This window comes from Arachis hypogaea, chromosome 6 (genome assembly GCF_003086295.3).
Source record: "Arachis hypogaea cultivar Tifrunner chromosome 6, arahy.Tifrunner.gnm2.J5K5, whole genome shotgun sequence".
NCBI lineage: Eukaryota > Viridiplantae > Streptophyta > Magnoliopsida > Fabales > Fabaceae > Arachis > Arachis hypogaea.
Window position 1 is genome coordinate 4,129,743 of NC_092041.1, and position 21,106 is coordinate 4,150,848.

Genomic DNA, 21,106 nt, shown 5'->3' on the forward strand with positions numbered 1-21,106 from the left:
TCTTTAAAGCAACGCGAAGAAATGAAAATCAGAATGAATAGCAAAGCGAAGCTTATATAGCTGAAACATCCAAGTAATGTGTGCCAAGTAAAATCAGTGCTAGACTGCTAGGAAATGGACGCTATTGATGTCTTTCAATAAAAAATAAAAGGGGGCAAATTTTTTCTCAGTTCAAAGAGCCTGCTTGATAAGGCCTTATAACACTGCTCAATAGATGAGATTATATACTTTGTCTTCATTAGTGCGTGGATCAGACATTAACTTGCTTAATAACGCCTCATTGTAATCATTCATCGTCAAAAAATCCCTTAAAATTTCATGCACAAAAGCCTGTGTAGTTTCCGTGTAGAAAAAGGCTATTATAAAGAATATGTTCCAACAGCATACACGACCAAATCCTGGAAGAGAGCACCGAATTTAAGAGCAAAGCAGTTTCAAGACAAAAAAAAGACATTATTTTCGATTCAGATGAATAGGTGATGAAATAATTCTCTATAAATAGTGTATATATTCTTTAGAATTGATCCTACTGGTAATTTGTACAACTAATAACATCAAATTGTAAGATTGAACCTTTCATTGTGACAGTCCGGCATTACTTACATTGGTTGCAGCTAGAAGAATACACACCTTGCAGATTGAGTAGAAAGACAATATAAGTTCATAACATTGTTCTTTATGCATAATTACCGTCAATGATACTCAATCCACAAATTCTGCTCGTAATCCCATTGCTCGCACATATGCAAGCAGATCAGAATTCACAAAGGTCGCAAAAGTGGGTAATCTTCAAGTAACTCCCGTTCTGATAGGGTGTCATTTTCATTCTGTGGGGTCCATAACACCTCAACTGCCTGTATACAACCATATAATTATATCATGTTAAAGAACATATTAATGAAATCTGTAAAGGATACTATCAAAATATCTTAGCTCTTACTAATAATTTGCTAGATGGAATCGATCCAAGTTTTTGTAAAGCTTCCTTCAAGTCTTTACCACCATTGATGGTAGGAAGTTTATGTTCTCCTTCAGCAGCTGCCAAAATTGTTATCTGTGGTATATAAGCAAATGGGTTAGAAAAAGACACAAGAACTGACCCCATGGAGCTTCAGCCTTCCTAGTTTAGAGAAACAATAGAGGGAAAAGTTGCAACCAGATGACACCTATATGCACTCAAAATGTAAACATTAAAACAAATTGTTTCTTTATCTTCTCTTTCCTTTTCCATAAACAGAAATGCAGAGCTTAAATTCAAAATTTCCAAAATAAACACATATTACATCTACCAACAGTTTGAACGAGTTTAGTTCACTTCCATTCCTATTTTTTTGGGTACACGAGGGGGGTTGAACCCAGGGACATGGGAAAGGGGATGCCTAATCTAACATCCGACACCAACTGAGCTAGCCTCAGTTGCTCACTTCCGTTCCTATTGAATGAAGGTGAGATGTAAGCCAATTAATGTAGACCAATATCATTTACAAGAAAGAGACACTATGATTAAAAAGTGAGATCAGTAACCACCAAAGCTGGGGACAACATGAAGGAATCATTAGTCATTACAACCACACAATTATCAAGAGAGGTAAAGGAAGAACCAAAGTTTCAACTCTCAACTAGAACTTACAGTCTAAAGTCGTTCTTAATGCATATCTTACAGTAAGAAGCAATTAAAACATCATAATTATCCAACAAGTGGTGACCCGTGACCACACTGAAGTATGCCATGTTTACCATCAAACACCACCATAGAACTAGTGGTCTCTAAAAATTAAACACCGATGAAAATAATTTAAGTTGTTACAATATGGTTTGATTATGCTGCCTTGTTTTCAAATTATTTAGTAACAGAAATAAAGAACAGTAAAATGCATCAAATTAACTGCTTTATATGCTGCAATACAAAATTTTGAATCACAAATTAAGCAACTAATTATGAAAGTAAATGTTACCACTATGTACTCATTGCTAAAACCATTTGCTCTCTGGCTTCTTGAGCTTTGCCTTTTTATGTTATTCACATTGACAAGTGTCTCTTCATCAAATTTTCCTCGTTCTTCAATTGAAAGTTGATTGAAACGTTTCTCCCCATCTTCTATACCCCGCTTTACATCCACCTGCAGTTGTGTAAGGAAATCTTATGTTAAAATCAGTTGCAGTTTGGTCTACTGCTACTGCAGCAGATGTTCAAGCTTCAAGCTAAGATCAATTTTGGGTATAATTGAACACGAGTAAGGTTGAAAAGGTTTTTGGGGGGTGGATGATGAGATCAAAAAGTAAATAATTTATTAAGTGAAAAAATAATGTACTCCGAAAGGTATTAGATCAATACAATTAACTCAACACGCATGTGGAGACCCCCCAAAAAAAAATCTCTTTTATGATAAAAAAGGTAGCACAACTAACAGAACAATAGAACTTAGTTGTTTGCATTAATATCAAGATAGCAATGCAGTATATTAGACATAAAAGTCACTTACAGCTGAGTATGCTGAAATACAGTAATCAGGATGTCGAAGCAAAGCTAGAGTGGTCTCTGTAAAGAAAATCAGATAGAAAAGTACATTAGAATAGAAAGATCATATAGCCATCTTGATGTATGTTACATCACACATAACAAACGCAGAAAGATGATCAGATAGTCACCATAAGGTACATTACATATGAAATCATAGGAGTGACCCAAAATTTGAAATAGTTACGGATTTAGCAAAGTTCATAATCATAAGTTCTAGTGCTAAGAAGAGGGAAACTAAAATTATATAACACTTGTTTTCACTAAAATAAGCCATCAATCCTTTGTCAGAGCATATTTCTTTGAAAAACAATATATACAAGATACTAATCATGTTCACATGATAGGTAAACCAGATATACCATAATCACCTGTGATACAAAACAAATAAAACACGTGACAAAAAAAATCCCATATTAAGGAGCCTCACCTGTCAATACAAAACGCAAACCTTCAGGAGTTGATGTATCAGCAACTTCTGCAATCCTATTCAAATCCCTCTGAAGTGTGCGACCCATCCCCAACAATCCAACCTGAAGGAACAACTCCTCCATTAATATTTACCAAAGATTTAAGAATCATTAATGAAATCACACTTCACATATTGTTTTAGCAGTGATAGTTAAGTAGGCAAGAGAAAGCTGACAAACAAGCATTGTCAGATACTAATTCAAATAACAGTCTTTCACGCACACACTTTGGTTGAGAAATCCAAAAACTAGCCTAAATCAAAGAAAAATTTCAACTATCAATTATCAAACGTCAAGACATAAGTAGGAGAGTAATATTCTAGATCTAATCTACTTATGAACACAGTTCGTGTATTCCAATTAATTTAACCTGAGCAGTATCGCCTATCAAGGGGGAAGTATAAAACTCTTAGTACTATTTTCTTTTTTCACCCATTCATACTAATCAATTTGAGACCTAGCTTAAGAGAAACAAGTGGCAAACCATTTGAACGAATCATTCGCCAAGGAAAATCACTTATACCAATACCTACAATCAACTAAGTAAGCAACAATAAACCAAAGTGCCAATAATTAATCTCACATAAAATGAATAATCCTTGGACAAAACAACTCTTTATAGAGCCAATTACAAAAGGCAAACCACTTCAGCCATACACACACGACCCTTTGGGTTCAGAAATCTAAACCAACAATGTAACGATGCATTGGTAAGAAATAATAAGCAAACTCCCAAGCCTAAGCCTATATCAAGTCATACTTTCCATTGACAGAAAAAACAAGAAGCAATGTTATATTATTATCCATGGCAATGCCAGCAAAAGAAAACAAAACGAAAGCGCCAACACTTTGTGTTCACGTAATTCATGTGAGCAACTTGACCAAACCTGGAGCTTGAGCACGGTGGTTTTCTCAGCTGCGGTGAGTACACTACCCTCTGACCGTTCGGAAAGAAACCCAGAGACCAAAATGAAGGCAACGAAACCAGCAAATATGAGGAACAAGCTAGAGCCTGCACCCACCCCAACGGCGGGTCCAACGTAAATCCCGCCACCGCCAAAACCGAAGGGAGAAGGTGCGTAATAGGGCGCAGAGTAAGAGAAGCCCGGCGTAGGTGCCGAAGTTCTAGGCACAGAGTAACTCCTCGACGATGAAGAAGAAGAAGAACGTGAAGAGAAGGATGAACCACCTATTCGACCCCCAGATGCGGCCAAAGCAGAAGCGTTGGGGTCGTACATTAGAAGCAGCCCCATCAACACGGCGGCTATGGCGGGTTTCCGCAACGCGGACAAGGTGTTTGATAAAGTGTCTAAGAGAACATCGAAAGGAGATTTGGAGGAGGAGGTATTTTGGTTGTGGATGTGATTGTGATTTGGGGAGAAGAAACATTTGAGGGTGTATGAGGGAGAGTGTGGGGGTTTGGTGTAGAGGATTGGAGAGAGCTTAGGGGGTTTAGTGAGGAAGCTGGTGCGGTGATTCCATTTGAAGGAGGTGACGGGACTGGCCTCGAGTATGAGAGTTGTGGGCATGGTTATGGATTGTTGGCCTCTCTATTGAAGTGAATTAGTGAATCGTTTTATTGTTTCTGAAGATGATTAAGAAATGGAAAGGAGGTTTGGAGAAAGACGGTTATGTGAATGGGATGGAGGGAGGGAGAAGTGGGGGAGTTATTCGGCCAGCTAGGCAGTAATGGGCCATGCCTTCTCAGCCTCATCTTATCATTCATTCATTCTCCTGATTTCCTAAAATCTCTGTCATTATCAACTTCTACTTGTGATTGAACTAATATTTGATTGTACAGATAATTAAAGATCCTTAACCCTCCTTCTTTCTTTTTCTTCCTTTTATACTTTGATATCCGTCTACTTTTTCCATTTGAATATGAGAGATGATTATTGCTTTTATTACATATATTTTTTAAATTTCTATTTATTCATTTAAGAATTTGTCTTCGAATAGATTGTTAACAAGACAATTTATCCCTCTAACATTTATTTAAGCAGTCGTCTCACGAATTCAAATGATTTTTTTGCTCGTAATTCAAATGGGTTTGATCCTATTTTTCTTGGATTGTTAGCAACTCACTTTAATTGTTTTTGTTTTATGTTAGTGGGCCAGAGAAGAAAAAAGAGAAGATAATGGACCAAGCCCATAGTTTAATGCTTAATTGGCAGCCCATTATGTATAGAGAAAACCTTATAGAAACCCTGTGTTGTTGCCATCCTCTGTGCCTTGTGAAGCTGCTGCTGCTGCTGCTGCTGTTGTTGTATTTCCTTCTCTTCCCTTCGGAGCTGCAGTGAAGAACCATCATGGCGGACAAGGCCGTTACGATCCGAACCAGGAAATTCATGACGAACAGGCTCCTCTCCAGGAAGCAATTCGTATGTCTTCTCCCTTTTCATTGTTTTTTCGCTTAATCTCATTCTTGCCCTAACTTTTCCCCTATCATTATGTAGGTCATTGATGTCCTTCATCCAGGAAGGGCAAACGTTTCCAAGGTGCTTTGTTTTTTCAATTTTTCTTCAATTTTTTTTTTTGTATTTAGATGTTAATATTAATATACTAGGTGACTAGAATAGTGCATTTTTTTTTAATTTTTATTGATTTGGTTTTGTGTGTTTATGGTATGAAGGCCGAGTTGAAGGAGAAGCTAGCAAGGATGTATGATGTGAAGGATCCAAACACTGTGTTTGTCTTCAAATTCCGTACAAATTTTGGTGGTGGCAAATCCACTGGCTTTGGTTTGATTTATGATTCTGTTGACAATGCAAAGAAGTATGAACCCAAGTATAGGCTTATCAGGGTCAGTATATACCCAACACATTCTACTCCTGTGGATTTTGTTTGTAATTTTGTTTTCTTTATTGGTTTATTTTATTAATGCTTGTTATAGACATTGCTCCCATTTTGTTATGTTACTTGTTGTGATGGAATTGGTAGTTCTTCAAGTTATAGACCCATATACTTGTCAACATATGCGCATAAAATTTTCATTTTATCTTTTGAAAAATGGTGATGAAGGTATATAGGTTGTTAAATTTCATCATGTCGTTTAGCACCTTATGATTTTTATATTCAATTAGCTTTTTGCCATATATGTTATTGTTGTACAATTTTTTTTTAGTAATGTTAGGCAATCAATTTTTTTTAGCCAACATAAGTCAACTTTTTAAAAATGTATATTGTTTATCTAAATCTAGACCCTAAATCATAAATCCTTAAGTCTAAATCCTAAATTATAAATCTAAACCCTAAAGTTGGCTAATGTTGATTAACTAAAAGTTGGTTTCTTATATTTTCTCATTTTGTTTCCCTATATTGGCATTGGTTATTTGTTTCGGGCGATCAAAAGCTAAAATATATACTCTGTCTATTTCAGAACGGGCTTGATACTAAAGTAGAAAAGTCAAGGAAGCAAATGAAGGAGAGAAAGAATAGAGCTAAGAAGATTCGTGGTGTCAAGAAGGTATTTAAGTAGCTTACAATTATTCTGGTTTATCATTGGTTGTTTAGCTTTAATGCCTTCCTTGTTTGATTAACTTTTAAAAAATCTTGCATTTTTTTTGTGCAGACCAAGGCTTCTGATGCTGCCAAGGCTGGAAAAAAGAAATGAGTCTTGAGTTGCCCTGTTCTGATCCTGTGCTGTTTTGCTCTATTGGTATTATCCAACACCTATTTTCTTTTGTGTTAGGTCTATAGAATGATATTGTTAGTGGATCTTGGTTTAATTTGTGTTCCGTTTTAACCGAGTTTCTGAGTACTATTAATGAACAATTTTGAGAATTCTTTTTCGTTTGTCATTATCCTTTCAATACTTACTAGTTACTACTTTCAAGTTTCAGTTACAGTGAAATATCGTGCTGGGCGATTTTTGGGCTAAACAGTCTCATTCTTCTCCATGTAGTCCTTCTTCTGTATTTGGATCGTAGTACTAGTATACCAATAGCATGATCTCGTAATGACATTTTGACCCAAATTATTTTAATGTTAGATGTCATTGGAGAATGAAATTAGAAGTCTCTTTTATCTTCAAAATCCCATGCATATTACTCTATCAATTTTCTTCTTCATATCTGCATTAGAAACAGGTGAAAATGTTACCGTGTTTGTTATCTTTGGTGAGTCAATAGTCTGAATTTTAAACTGAAAAAATTCTGTTTATCCTTTATAAAATGTATGTTACTAAATTATCCTTCTTTGTTATTAATTTTCTCTTTTCATCAATCCTTCTTTATCCTTTTAAATCTCAGATATTATGCTAATCTTTGTCCAAACCTTTTATTTTTCGTTCACAACGTCACCTTACCGGTCATTACTGGAAGTCATTTTCATCTCCAAAATGTTTATTTTGTCTAATAGTAACATGATTTATTAGCCGAAATTGCCTTGCCCGTGAAGGTAAAAAGGTGCAGGAGAGGAAGATATCTCCAATGGCGAAAAATTTTTAACTGCAGTAAGTCTTTGTGGGTCGCAAAAAATATACCTTAACCAATTCTCTTAGAAATTTGATGCAACAGTTATAACTAAAGATTTCAAAACCAGAATTGGAGGAGACATTATCACATTTAAAGATTCAAGTGTCCTAATTGTGGAATTGATGATTTTGACAGTATGCGTCTTAATAGAGATTCTTGAATCTAATTGTCAACAAGTAAAAGAAGTGTGCAAAAATTCACCTTTGTTCTCACAACATTAATCTTCTCAAAAGTTATTTGGAGTTACTATTGAGTTAAATTAGGAATTTACTTTTTTAGTCAACAATAATTTAAAAAAATATATATAAATACTAAATTTTAAATTATAAATCTTAAATTTTAATCATAAATTCTAAATCTTCTTTAAACGGGAGTTAAAAATAATTTTATAATAAAAAATAACTAATATTAACTATTTAAAAATTAATTTTTTATACTTCTTTATTATTATATAAAAAAATTACAACTGAATAACAGATAAATTTAAGTGTGTCTAAATAATCTATATGGATGAAAAAACATATATGTAAATTAAATATAATATTCTAATTTTATTATCGAACAGAGACTTTTTTTTTCTAAAATAAATTTAACTTTTTTATTATAATTTTTTATTATAATATTCTAATATATGAATGATAAATTTTTAGCTCTACAAATTTTGTCCTACTTATGGTTATATTCATATTTATGCATGTATTTTATTTATATATTATATACTATGTGCTTCGGTTATTGTTTAACAAAAAGGAATCCTTTATTATTTTATTTAATTAATTAAATAAATGTCATTAATCATTTCTGTCTTACGTGTGTGTATATATATAACTAATAATAGAATTCGAAAATTTTCACAATTATATTCCTGTCATTCAATAAATAATAACGTAAGTTTTTGTAATCTCTTTTTGGTAAAACACTTGAATTTTATATTTTTTTATTACCATTATAGCCCAGTACCAAATTTTCAGTATAGGCCGAATATGTCATTTAGTTAACCACAGGTTGCTGCAAGGAACGGGAGCCATTTTTTTAACAAGAAACACAGCCTACTAATTACTCCATGATAGTCAATGAGATCAATAGTCACTAGTTACACAAAGACCTCATCACATGTTTATTTTTGCTATCAGCACCATAAAAGTTTTCTTAAAGAAAATGAGTCTGGCTTAATGATTTTTTTTTTGGTCATATAATCATATTACTCATCGCTCCCTAACATTACATAGTCACATATGACATAACACTAAAAATTCTCATTCACAATTGGTCGTTAGCATTTGCATGTCGTAGCATGCCACATTCAAAACAAAATTTGTGAATCCCTTCATAATTCCTGTGTCACACTTCATTATTGGACTATTGGCCAATAAGTGGTTTTGTTAAGTCAAGTTTTAGATATGCTTGATTTGGTAATTTTTTTTAAATATAATTTTTTTATTTTGTATTTAATAAATAAAAAAGATTATATGTTTGTATTTGTAATTTTTAAAAAATAAGAATATTTTTAAAAATACATTGACTTGTATATTTTAAAATTTTAAAATTTAATATAATTTCATATCTTAATTAATTTTTAAATTTAATATTTAAATTTATATCTTTTATAATATTTTTAAATTTTAAAAACTATTTTAACAACGAGCTAAGCGAGGGACTGCTACGCTGGACGAGGAACGGTGTTATTCAACAATTTCAGAGTGCTGTCACTATTTTATGGAAATTTCTATTTGATCTCATCACAAACAAAAAATAGTGGAGGAAATGATAAAAGAGCCTTGGGTATAGTGACCAGTGTTCGCGATTTCAAGGAAAAAAATCATCTGATCCGTACGCTTAATTTATGTGCGGTGCGGTTTGGATTGGATGAACTTTTTTTGGAAATCCGATCCGATTACAAGCGGCGGTTTTTTAAATAAAAAAATTAAATACATATAACAAGTCTCAACATCAAATTTTAAATAACCAACAATGACATAACAAGTCTTAACAATATCTTAAAAAGCCAACGATAACATAACAATAGAAATAAAATTATAGATTAGTTAAAATAAACGAATAAATAATATTTTGAACATAAAATATTTATTAAATAATAATAATACATGAATAATAAAAAAACATATAACAAATTGAACATGTTATAAGTATAATTGTAAATATAATAATAAAATAATAATATTATACCACATTGTGCGGTTTGGATTGGATTGGATCGATTATGAAAAATAGATTCAAAATCCGATCTAATCCAACGGTTTGCAAAAAATAGAATCCAATCAAATCCGAATTAGTATAGTTTTAATTGGTTTTCGATTTAGATTGAATTGAATGAACGGTTTAATTTGGATCGATTTAAATTTGAACACCTTAGTGGCCAGGCCTTTCACTTGGTATAACAAGCGTAGAGGAGATGATGTGATTCAAGAGAAATTGGACCGAGTACTTTGTGGCATTGGCTGGATGATTAGTTACGTAAATTCAATTGTTCTCCAATTATCAAAATTAGGTTCTGATCATGCATCGTTATTGTTAGACACAAATTCACCCATTAAAAAATCGAAAAGAAGATTTAAATTTCAGAAGAGATAGTAGTCTAATCCTGAAATTAGGCAAATTATCAGTGACGTATAGAGAGAGCATGTGAAAGGATCAACCATGTTTATTTTGTTTCGTATTAAGAAATGCAGGCACAAGCTACTCCAATGCCAACAAATCAGCAACAGCACCTCAAAAAAGAAAATTGAGCCGCTACAAATGCAGCTTAAAGAAATGAGAATGGTGACTCATGGTGGAGCTGAACTAAGGTTGTGTTTGGTTAATGAACGGAAGAAAATAACCCATAAATATAAATACATAAATAAACATAGACATAATAATACATAATTTTTTTTGTTTGTTTAATAAATAAAACACAATATAATACACAAATCACAATTATATTAAAATGTCAACATTATTTTTTTTATTATCAACACATCAGTAACTTTATATTCACTGTTCCCATTTTAATTTGTTATTTTTTTTTTAAAGATTGGTACGATCACTACCAATATTTTTAACAATTTAAATATAAAAACAATAAATCTATATATAGATTATTATAAAAAAAATTAAAAAAAAATAAAAGAAAAAAAAAGTTATGAAAGCAACTATGTCTTATCCAAGGAGTGATGGTGGTGATGTCTTCTTTTCCAAAGAGAGACTAGATTTGCAAGAAGATGACTTGAAAAACACAGTGAATGATTTGAATACGAAAGAGAAAGAAAGAGAGAGTTGTTGTCATGGGAGAGAAGGAAAAGACAGCACATTGGTGAGAATGAAGGAGAAGAAGGAAACGTTGTGAGAATGAGGGTAGATTTAGAAAATTTACAAAATATTAAAGGTAAAAATGAATAAAAAATTTGTGTCCAACATACAAAATTTGTCTTAATTTTTTGAAAGTACATGTCTATTGTGTGTAACCATATATTACTGTGTTCTTCAAAAACTTGTGTCCCTCCAACTAAATAATAGAGGTATGTCACGGTATTTATATATTAGATGGACACACCCACAAACTAAATACTATCTAACGGATTTGAAAAGACAATTAAAAATAATTTATCATGAAGAGGAGCAATATTAGAAGGCCAAATCAAGAGTTAAATAGTACCTAGTGAGGACAGAATGACAGCCAAACTTTTTTAGAATTACTAGGATATTGTTATTAGTGATGTTTGTCGGGAAATTTAGTTTTTTTCCTGAGATCCAAATTCTCAAGAGCTTTAATCACAGGCAAATCTACTTGACTCTGAAAGTTCCAGATACTAATTCTATAAATTAGGCAAAACCAATTATTCTCTTTACAGTTGTCTATAAAATTATCTCTAAAGTTATAGTGCATAGATTTTAGGAAATAATGACTAAGCTAATAAGTTTTAACTAGGGTCTTTTTGTTAAGGAACAACCTAATTTTAGATAATATCCTTATTGCATATAGGGCTGGCAATAGGTAGGGTAGAGTAGGGTAGGGTTTGGACCCTACCTTAATCCTATCCGCGGGTTGAAAATCTCTCAACCCTAATTCTATTTGTACCCTAAAATTCTAAACTCTATCATATCTGCAGAAATATCAATTTTTTTAAATAAATATAAAATTCAATCATTTCGAATTTTATACATATTAATAACATAAAAAATAAAAAAATTAATGCTCTAAATTACTAAATTAACAAACTAGTTTAGTGGTTATTCACTTATTGTAAGTCATTACATAAGAGAGGTTGTGGATTCAACTTTCACTTCCTTCACTATATACCTAATTTTTAAAAAATATGTGTTATATACGAGGTGCAAGTTGGATCGAGTTGAATACCGGTGGTAGGGTATGAATTGCCAGCCCTAATTACATATGAATGCATGCATTATCTAAAAACAAAATGCATGGTGTGGATTCGAAAATAGTTGTTAAACTTGATATGAGCAAAGCTTATGACAGAATTAAATGAAACTTTTTATGGTTTATCTTAAATAAACTTAGTTTTTATTTGAATTGGTTGAATTTGATAGTTAGTTACCACTATTTCTTATTCTGTCATTATAGAAAGTCAATCTTTAGAATTCTTTAGGCTAAATAAAAATATCCGATAAAGAGATTCTTTATCTTCCTATCTTTTGTTATTATGTGCAGAAAAAACTCTCCTTCTTGTTATATAAGGCAGAATAAAATAGTTCAATCTAAAAAATACAAGTGATTAGACATTGTTGTAGGATGAATCATCTATTATTTGTTGCGATTCTATTCTGTTTTGTAAGACTAATATAGATAACTGTGTTAACATTCTTAATCTACTAGAATCCTACAAAATCTTCAGTTTTTGTTCATTTAAATAAATTAATTGTATTCTTTAGTAACACATCCAACCTACTCCGCATGTAACTGGCAAAAACACCAAATATAGAATATATTAGCTCGCAAGACAAGTATTTTGACATTTTCTTCTACTACCGTTAGATCGAAAAAACAACATTTAGTTTGATTAAAGAGAAAGTTCAGAAGACGGTTCAAGGGTGGAAATGAAACCTATTATCAACAAGAATAAGACATGTATTACTAAAAGTTATTGGTGAAACTGTCTCTATTTATATTTTATCATGTTTTAGATTGCCATATGAATTAATTACAAATATTCATAATATACTCACACAATTTTGGTGGGAACAAAGATGGTCAGAACGATGAATAATATGGAATAACTAAAACACAATAACTAAACATAACTTGAACGGTTGATTAAGATTCAAGGACTTAAAAGCTCAGAATCTAACACTGCTAAATAAATAATTTTAAAGAATTGCATAACAACTAAATTCTCTTCTAACCAGAATATTAAAAAAATATTACAAGTACAGTAATTCTTTGAGAACAAAAATAGAACCTCACCTTCGTGAGTTTGAAGAAACCTGCTAAAAAAAGAAATGTGATTGAAAAAGGAATCAGCTGGAGATCTGGAACCATAGCCTTCTCTTAGACCTAGTAGTGGGATCAACAACCAACAACCAACAGCTTCTCCGAGTGGTGGTCAAACAGTATGCAAATCCTTCGAACAGCCACCAGCAGAACCAATCATCTCCAATTACTTGTGATTCTGCTATGGAATTGGAATATATGAAAAGAAAGAAACTCGTAGGTTTTTTAAAAAAATCAGGCGATGGTGACCTCCTCAATATGCCTACTAGTTGAGTTATTGAAGTTTCTTTACTTTTCTCTCTTTTAGCTCTGACAAAATTTTTTCTCTCTTTAATTTTTACTACATTCTTTTCTTCTATTATAAAGATATATTTGAGATAATAATTTCCTCTTTTATTGTGGTCCTAGTGTATAGACATCTGTAAATATTTCTTAATTAATGGAAGTTTAACTGTCTTGAAAATAAAAAAAAACCCTCCACGTGCATACATGGGATAGACTTTGTAGAGGGGGAAAAGGCACAAGAGATGGAAGTTGCTTGGTAATGTACATACTGAATTGAACACGTTAATGGGATTGGTTAGCAAATAGGAAGAAAATGAAATACGTGAGTTTCAAGGCATCAACAAACAAGTAGCTGGACACAGATAGAGAGGCACACAATTAGCCATTTGCCCATTTAGTCCACCAAATTTCGGTGCTGCTATGCTAAATAGTGAAGTTTCAAGTTTGAACTCGAGGAGGTGAAACTAGAACTAGAAAGAAAATATACAGAGATCAACATTCAACACACTATACCACATTCAACACAGTATACCTTACGGGAATTTTTTTTAGTTTTCATAGTATCTCTTAATTCAACAGAATCTCTTGCGAATTTGAGATGCATTTAATGATCTGTTGTTGCTCATTGAATTACTGTATATACAAAATAGAATTTGAATTCAAATAGACTAAAGACTCAACCAATCAAGTTGATTTACCTTTCTTACGGGACTTATTTATGGTGGAAACTCTATGTGCACGTGAAGTTGATATTTGAAAACCGTTAAATGATTTGACTGATTTGACTAAATTTTTATCTAACGGCTCTTAGATATCAACTTCGTATGAAGTTGACTTCACCTGAGTTTTCACCTTTATTTATTTATTATTGAAAACGGATTAAAGTCGAAGATAGATATTCTTTAATTTTTTTAACACTTGAATAAATGAAGTGTGATCTCTCACTATTAAATTTATAAGTGGGATTAAAATTAAATATAAAAAAATAATAAAAAATAAAAAATCACAATTAACACCATCTATATTTTTTTTTTCACCGAAAAAAATCCACTCCCGCTATTAAAACAGGTCTGTGGATTTAAAAAAGAAAAAACATACGGTAGGTTGGTCCACCACCTAAACCGAAACGACTCTTAACACAATTTCAATTGCTAGATACCACCAAAGGGTGGTCAGTGAGTCAGTCGAACAATAACCAAAACGAAAACCGAAACCGAAACCCGTGAGCCCACTTCACTCTTCGGCTTTGGCTTCGCCTAACCAAACTCCTTTCACTCTCCCTTTCTCTTTCTTTCTCTTTTCTCTGCTTTCTCTCTCTGAATGATGGCATCGGAGCAACACGACACCGTTTTCCCAGAAGAAGACATGGACGAAGACGACGAGGAGTCCCAAGAGGACGAAGAAGAGGAAGACATCGATGACGACGACGTTTTGCCTGACGACGAAGAAAACGAGCCCTCTCCCTCTACCTCGTCCGCTGCCCTCGCCGTCACCGTCGCCGTTCCCTCCTCCGTCATCCCCAACGGCGAAAAGGCTCCAATTTCAACCCCCACTGCCAACGCGGCCACCACCGTGGTCGTTGCCCTCGAAGGCAGCTCCTCCGATCCGAAACGGCAGCAGCAAATCGAGGAGAAGAAGCCGCTCGACGATTCACGGAGGCTGTTCCAGCGGCTGTGGACGGACGAGGATGAGATCGAGCTTCTGCAAGGGTTTCTCGAGTACACATCGCAGCGAGGTTCATCTCACCACAACGACACTGCTTTGTTCTACGACCAAATTAAGTCGAAGCTTCAGCTGGATTTCAACAAGAACCAGCTTGTGGAGAAGATCCGGAGGTTGAAGAAGAAGTACCGCAACGTTCTCAACAAGATTGGTTCCGGTAAGGAATTCAACTTTAAGAGCGCTCACGATCAAGCCACCTTCGAGATTTCACGCAAGATCTGGAGCAACTTGGGTCCAGTCGCTGATAATGCCTTGGACGACGACGAAATCAACCTCAATCCCATTCCTAACCCTAACCCTAACCTCAATTTTACCTTCGCCCTCCCCGCGCCCAGGACTGAGACTCTATTCGGGAATTCCTCCGAGAAGAAAACGCCGCCTTCGCGGAAGCGATCACGGCCGCGATCATCCGCTGCGACAACGGTGAAAATCGAAGAGAGACGCGAGTCAATGGATGGATCGGCGTCACATAAAGAGCATAACTTTAATCTCAACGCTGCCGCTACAGGTCTCCCTGCAACGCCAAACAATAACTGTGAGAGTAACAAGTGTAGCGGTGGATATGGCATACCGGGTTTGGTTGAAGAGACGGTGAGGAGTTGTTTGTCGCCGTTGGTGAAGGAATTGGTGGGTGGTGCTGCCATGGGAGGTGGTCACTTTGGCGGAAGAGGGTTTGGAGGTGGAGGCTTTTCACTGAACCCCATTCCATTGGGGTTCGGAGCGATGAATAATTTGGGTTTGGGTTTGGGTGGTGGGGAACTAGTGGATGAGAGATGGAGGAAGCAGCAAATATTGGAATTGGAAGTGTACTCCAAGAGGCTGGAACTGGTTCAGGAACAGATCAAAGCTGCTCTTGAGGAATTGCGTTCAACGGCAGGAAGCTGACTTTGTCTTGTTCTTGGGGTTAGTTTCATGTTTTCATACTGATTTGCTTGGTGAATTGGTCCATCAGTGGTTGATGATGATAGAGTTTAGCGTGTAGCTGGTAACTAAGGATTCTCTTTTTCCTTTTTATATAAATTTAGTCTCTGCTGATTTCGTAGAACAGTTGTCGAATAAAAATGTTTAATTTATAGTGCTTTTGGGTAGAATTTCTTGTTCCCTTTTGAATTATAATGTACAGGATCTACAGTCATATTGAAATGAATTGGTACAAAATGACGCACTCCATCCATGGTAGGCTTGTATTATGATATGATATGTTGTTGTAAAAGATCAGATGCTTACTTTTCTAAGTTAAATTTCACCTGTTACCCTGTTTCAGTGGGGTTTATTGTTGTACCTAATTACCTATCGTATTTGCTATAGCAATATAATAGTCAATAGATTGTAAGAGAAGGATAAAGTCAACTTCTGATGATTATTCTGCTATTGTTATCTGCTGATTCCTGCTTGCAATGCAGATAGGGCTTTGAAGCTGTTCTTGAATTTTGTGTCGGCTGTTATGTTACTGCCTGACAAACCTGAAAAAGTTTGGGAGAATTGTAGATAAGGAAGTAAACAACTAAACATGGAAGATAGAATATATATAGAAAGTTGAATTGGCCTAAAAAAAGGGTTGTGAATTGTGTTCAGCTTTTTGGAAAGTTCCAACAGAAGTATGGGTAAAAAGCTTTGCCCAATCGTTGCTTAAAACTAATATGCACTAACAGGAGTGGAAATGCTTTCTGCACCCTGTTATGCTTAACTTGTTTAAGTTATGTCTTCGAACAATGATCAATTATCACTTGTAGTTTTTTTTTCTCTGGGAATCCTCAAATCCACTCATTTGTTTGAAAGAGGGAAGTTTACAGATAAAAGCATGTCACTGCGTCTGCAAGTTCATTTCTTTCTTTTAAGATTTATATGCTATTTAACAGAAAGAGGTGTAAAGAAAGGTCTGCTGGGAGGTGTTGGAAGACAAGGCTTGTTTGTTTGAGTTTTGCGCGATGATTAGTTTTTCCTATGTAAACTGTTTCATTTATATGGATTAAAAAATCCCACAATTTCACTTCTAAGAACATAATAAAATAGTCATAGTGCCAATCATGTGTGAAAAGGAAACAATACCACCAAAATGAAAAGGCACTCGGTCAACCCTGTAAAAGAAAATTGTTATATAGTTTTAGCAGAAAAAAGGGGGAAAGGTCAAAGTCAAACATTCATTGTGTTTGATATTGTAGATCATTTGTTTAACAACTCAACAGGTTGGGTCGTCTTATTCTTCTAATGTTAACGGTTCTGTACAACGAATGTGGCACCACTGCACCAAAGAATTACTTTGGATACAATTAATGATGTTGCATTTAATTTAAGCTAAACCTTTTTTCCAAACTCCGAGCGAATATAGTAATTAACTTGAACTACACGGCAGAAAGAATTGGAATTGATGCGTATGGATATGACAAAATGATGCGGTGTGTCTGTTAATAATCAATTATCTATCTACTATTATTAAGTGGTTTTTGGGGTGTTTGTTTATGATATTGAGTATATGACTCTTTCTCCATCACTTCTGGCCGACCCCTCTGATTCGGCAGTGCATTTCTCTCGCTCTTTTTATCTTTATGAAAAGCTATACTATACGTCTTGATTAAGAATTAGGCAACCCGAATATTATATACTATGCGTTTGGCGTTTCCTGTTTCCTTTTTTATACTACTGGCATAAACTTGATTTGATAAAATTTTTGAACAGGTGACCGTGTTTTTGAGAAGTATAAACTCTTTATTTTATATTTGATAAATTAAAAAGATTATATATTTATATTTGTAATTTTTAAAAGGACAAATTACTTAAATTAAATAAATTAAAGAAATGTTTACTCAATTGTAATAATACAAATTTGGTTATTCGTATGTCCTGAAACATATCTATATAAACCGTATAATCTCTCACATTTCAGCGTTTACACATAAACCGTGGTATCCTATTACGATTTATGAAGAGAGAATAATGAACATAAACCGTGTTATTTTCTCACGATTTATGGAGAAGAGACATAAACACTTAAACCATGGTATCCTCACACAATTTATAAAAAAGAGACATGCACACGTAAACCGTGGTACCCACCCACGGTTTATGAAAAAGAATGGTTCACATATAACATGTATTCTTCGTCATATTTATAATATTAATATGAATAAATATAATTTAAAAAAATAGTATAAACATACAATTTGAGCATATATATTCTTTATCAGTAATTAAAATTTTACCTTTTTTATTTCTCATCTTTATTTTATATTTTTTTAATAATAATAATAATAACAATAAGGGTAAAAAACGTTATTAAGCTATGGGAGGAAACAATTTACGCAATTCAGTCAAAATAAATTCTGATACACCATTCCACCAAATATGATTTTTATATAATTCGAATCAATAAAATTCGAATTATATTTACACTAATTCGAATTGAATCATATCGAATTACGTGTAAGTATAATTCGAATTTTATTGATTCGAATTATATAAAAGTCATATTTGGTGGAATGGTGTATCAGAATTCATTTTGGCTGAATTGCGTAAATTGTTTCCTCCCATGACTTAATAACGTTTTTTACCCTAACAATAATAACACATATAGACAAACAATTCAGTATAATAAAAGTGCTAATAGATTTTTCTCTTATTTATGATTAATTTTTTTATTTAATTTATCTTTTTTAATAGAATCATAATTTATATTATAAAAAATCACACTAAAACATAGTATACGAGAATTACAATTATAAAAGAGAGTACTAAAAATAATAAAAAATTAAATATTTACTTTGTAGTAACTAAAACAAATCTAAAAATTTTTTATGATCTTTTTATATAGTATATTTTTAGTATTCTTTTTTAGTATGCTATAAGTTTTCACTATTATTATTATTATTTACAGTTAATTTTTTATTTAATTTACTTTATCTAATAGAATCAATAAACCATATTATAAAAAGATAATAACAAACATAATACACAAAAATCACAATTATAAAAGTATATAATGTCAAACAAACAGTTGAAAAAAATAAAAATAATAAATAATAGAAGAATAGAGCTCATATAAATAAAAATAACAAGAATTTTATAAATAATACAATAATATACATACAGGATAAAGTTGGTAAAAGATAAATAAATAGTTAGTATCCATTGCTAAAAGTCCATTAAGAAAACGCAGAAGCAAAAAATAGTTACTTCTTGTAAACGTGGTTTTTGTAGCAAAATCATTTTCACGTTTATGAGAAAAAAATTTGCCAAACCAAAAATTGAAGTTTTCAAAAAGTCTAAACGTGCTTCTTCCCCTTCAACGGGTTTCCAAGCACACCCCAAATACCCTAAAACCCCAACAATAAAATCCCCAAAGGTTCCGCAAATTAAGTATATACATAGGTGCCTATAAACTGTGGGAGGATATCACAGTTTATACACGAACATCCTTCTTCATAAACGGTGGGTAGATAGCACGGTTTATTCCCCCATTGTGGCTTCCATAATCCGTGCTAGCGTCACACAATTTTCTTATTTGATGATTCCTTCATAAACCGTGGCAGCCTACCACGGTTTGTATATATTTTCTAAAACGTGAGAGGATTCCACTGTTTATATAAATATGTTTCAGAACATACAAGTAACCAAATTTTTATTATTGCATTTGAGTAAATTTTTCTTCCTTTCATTTTATATAGGTAAATTGCCCTTTTTAAAAGATATAAGTATTTTTTTAAAATATTTAAAGTAGACTTTTTGAAAGTTGACTTGTATTTATAAAAAATAAAAAGTCTAATATGACATTATACATTAATTAATTTCTAAATTTTAACTCATATATTTATATTTATTATAGTATTTTTAACTTTTAAAAACTATTCTATCAAATATAACTTTTGTTTATACTTATTAAAAGTCATTTTAATTTAAAGCAAAGACACATATTCAGTTATTTTCATATGAACATGATAGTTAAAAATTATTAAATAATTTGACAAACTTAACTAATTTATTATCTAACAATTTTTTACTATCAATTTTACATAAAAACAAACTACATACAAATTTTATTTTAATTTAATTTACCAAACATAAATATTAAAATTTTAAAAAAATAAAAATTTTATCAAATCAAACTACTTCTGTCTTCTAGGGCAATGTCTAACAAATATTCTAATTCAAATTTCCGCTTACAATAACATGTGACATGTACTATCATTTACACATTATCAAAGAATAATTCAATAAATATAACATGAGTTTAAATTAAAGTGATGTTTAAATTATGAGGATTTATCATTTAATCTCATGTCATATACTCATGCTATACTAACATTAAAAGCTCCAATGTAATTGCACCCACAAATTAACGATTAAATCTCTTCTATCTAAATTTTAGAATTTTTTTGAATTTTTTTTGCGATATTTTCTATCTCAGCAGGTCAATGACTAATTCATAATGGATCAAAATTCTATTTAAAATTTTGTTACTAACCAACAAATTACTATATGTATAAAGCGAGATTTAAACATTAATATTTACTTAAGCGTACTAATAAACTAAATACTAGACTAATCCAAATTGATTAGTTTTGGATTTTCTATTCAACTCCAATTCTCCTTTTATTACTATTTTTTTCTGTCTTTTCTTTAAAAGAAAAAACAAACGATTTTTTTTCATATTAAAATGGGGTTAAAAACCTAAAAAAAAATTGCATACAAACTAATCGAGACAAAGTAGTCCTCTTTCGTCCTCACTAATAATCCTCCCTAATTCAAGTGGAGGCATATTCCAAAAAATAAATCAAACTCTAAATTCATGTTATTTATAGTTAGGTAATATACACTTTTATTACCTTCTCTATAAATTTGTAAAAAAAAAATTGTTCCAATCTCTGTTTTTTACCTCATATATCTCTCTAACCAAAGTATTAAGGTGGAAGGACAAATTCTCTCCTTCGTTTAAAAGCTTTACAACTGTTCCTACATCAACCTCCACCACAATCTTACGGAAGCTCATTGCCCAAGCCAAGTCCAAACATTTTTTCCTGTCGTAAAGCTCAGTTGTGAACGCCATTCCAATGTCGAGCTTGTGAGAGAATCCTGCTATCCAACGCCCTTCGTCATTCCTTAGAATGACACCGCATCCGATGGCTCCTGGGTTGCTCAGCGCAGATCCATCGAGTTCAATTTGATCCATCCCGGCAGTAGTGGACTCCAT

General features: G+C 32.7%; 4 protein-coding genes across 5 annotated transcripts; 2 read left to right on the forward strand and 2 right to left on the reverse strand.

Annotated features, from left to right (window-relative positions):
- Positions 1 to 432: 432 nt before the first annotated feature.
- LOC112695452 (FLUCTUATING-LIGHT-ACCLIMATION protein 1, chloroplastic) lies at positions 433 to 4,805 on the reverse strand. The gene is made up of 6 exons (XM_025747801.3): positions 3,876 to 4,805; positions 2,949 to 3,051; positions 2,484 to 2,539; positions 1,956 to 2,120; positions 941 to 1,054; positions 433 to 854 (listed from the first exon to the last, which is right to left on the reverse strand). Exons 1-6 carry the CDS (start codon positions 4,515 to 4,517, stop codon positions 762 to 764), a joined length of 1,173 nt encoding a protein of 390 aa, XP_025603586.1. The 5' UTR covers positions 4,518 to 4,805; the 3' UTR covers positions 433 to 761.
- On the forward strand, positions 4,806 to 6,998 carry LOC112695455 (small ribosomal subunit protein eS24z). Of its 2 annotated transcripts, XM_025747804.3 has the most exons (6): positions 4,806 to 5,369; positions 5,445 to 5,486; positions 5,621 to 5,791; positions 6,368 to 6,454; positions 6,560 to 6,646; positions 6,831 to 6,998. In XM_025747804.3, exons 1-5 carry the CDS (start codon positions 5,298 to 5,300, stop codon positions 6,599 to 6,601), a joined length of 414 nt encoding a protein of 137 aa, XP_025603589.1. In that variant the 5' UTR covers positions 4,806 to 5,297; the 3' UTR covers positions 6,602 to 6,646; positions 6,831 to 6,998. The 2 variants fall into 2 exon arrangements, with proteins under 2 accessions (XP_025603589.1, XP_025603588.1); XM_025747803.3 differs by lacking the exon at positions 6,831 to 6,998 and having other exon boundaries at positions 6,560 to 6,788.
- Positions 6,999 to 14,089: 7,091 nt separating this feature from the next.
- Positions 14,090 to 16,212, forward strand: LOC112695456 (probable transcription factor At3g04930). The gene has a single exon (XM_025747805.3). It carries the CDS (start codon positions 14,521 to 14,523, stop codon positions 15,805 to 15,807), a length of 1,287 nt encoding a protein of 428 aa, XP_025603590.1. The 5' UTR covers positions 14,090 to 14,520; the 3' UTR covers positions 15,808 to 16,212.
- Positions 16,213 to 20,058: 3,846 nt separating this feature from the next.
- LOC140173570 (uncharacterized) lies at positions 20,059 to 21,106 on the reverse strand. Its single transcript, XM_072198045.1, has 2 exons — positions 20,792 to 21,106; positions 20,059 to 20,097 (listed from the first exon to the last, which is right to left on the reverse strand). Exons 1-2 carry the CDS (start codon positions 21,104 to 21,106, stop codon positions 20,059 to 20,061), a joined length of 354 nt encoding a protein of 117 aa, XP_072054146.1.

Excerpts from the sequence above, each read along its gene's own strand:
- LOC112695452 (XM_025747801.3), bottom strand. The coding sequence starts at position 4,517 with ATGCCCACAACTCTCATACTCGAGGCCAGTCCCGTCACCTCCTTCAAA. Across the intron at positions 3,052-3,875 it reads CCACCGTGCTCAAGCTCCAG|GTTGGATTGTTGGGGATGGG; the intron begins GTTTGGTCAAGT and ends TTGTTCCTTCAG. Across the intron at positions 2,540-2,948 it reads TTTGCGTTTTGTATTGACAG|AGACCACTCTAGCTTTGCTT; the intron begins GTGAGGCTCCTT and ends TTTTCTTTACAG.
- LOC112695455 (XM_025747804.3), top strand. The coding sequence starts at position 5,298 with ATGGCGGACAAGGCCGTTACGATCCGAACCAGGAAATTCATGACGAAC. Across the intron at positions 5,370-5,444 it reads TCCTCTCCAGGAAGCAATTC|GTCATTGATGTCCTTCATCC; the intron begins GTATGTCTTCTC and ends ATCATTATGTAG. Across the intron at positions 6,455-6,559 it reads AGATTCGTGGTGTCAAGAAG|ACCAAGGCTTCTGATGCTGC; the intron begins GTATTTAAGTAG and ends TTTTTTGTGCAG.
- LOC112695456 (XM_025747805.3), top strand. The coding sequence starts at position 14,521 with ATGATGGCATCGGAGCAACACGACACCGTTTTCCCAGAAGAAGACATG.
- LOC140173570 (XM_072198045.1), bottom strand. The coding sequence starts at position 21,106 with ATGGAGTCCACTACTGCCGGGATGGATCAAATTGAACTCGATGGATCT. Across the intron at positions 20,098-20,791 it reads TGGTTAGAGAGATATATGAG|TACATGTCACATGTTATTGT; the intron begins GTAAAAAACAGA and ends TGTAAATGATAG.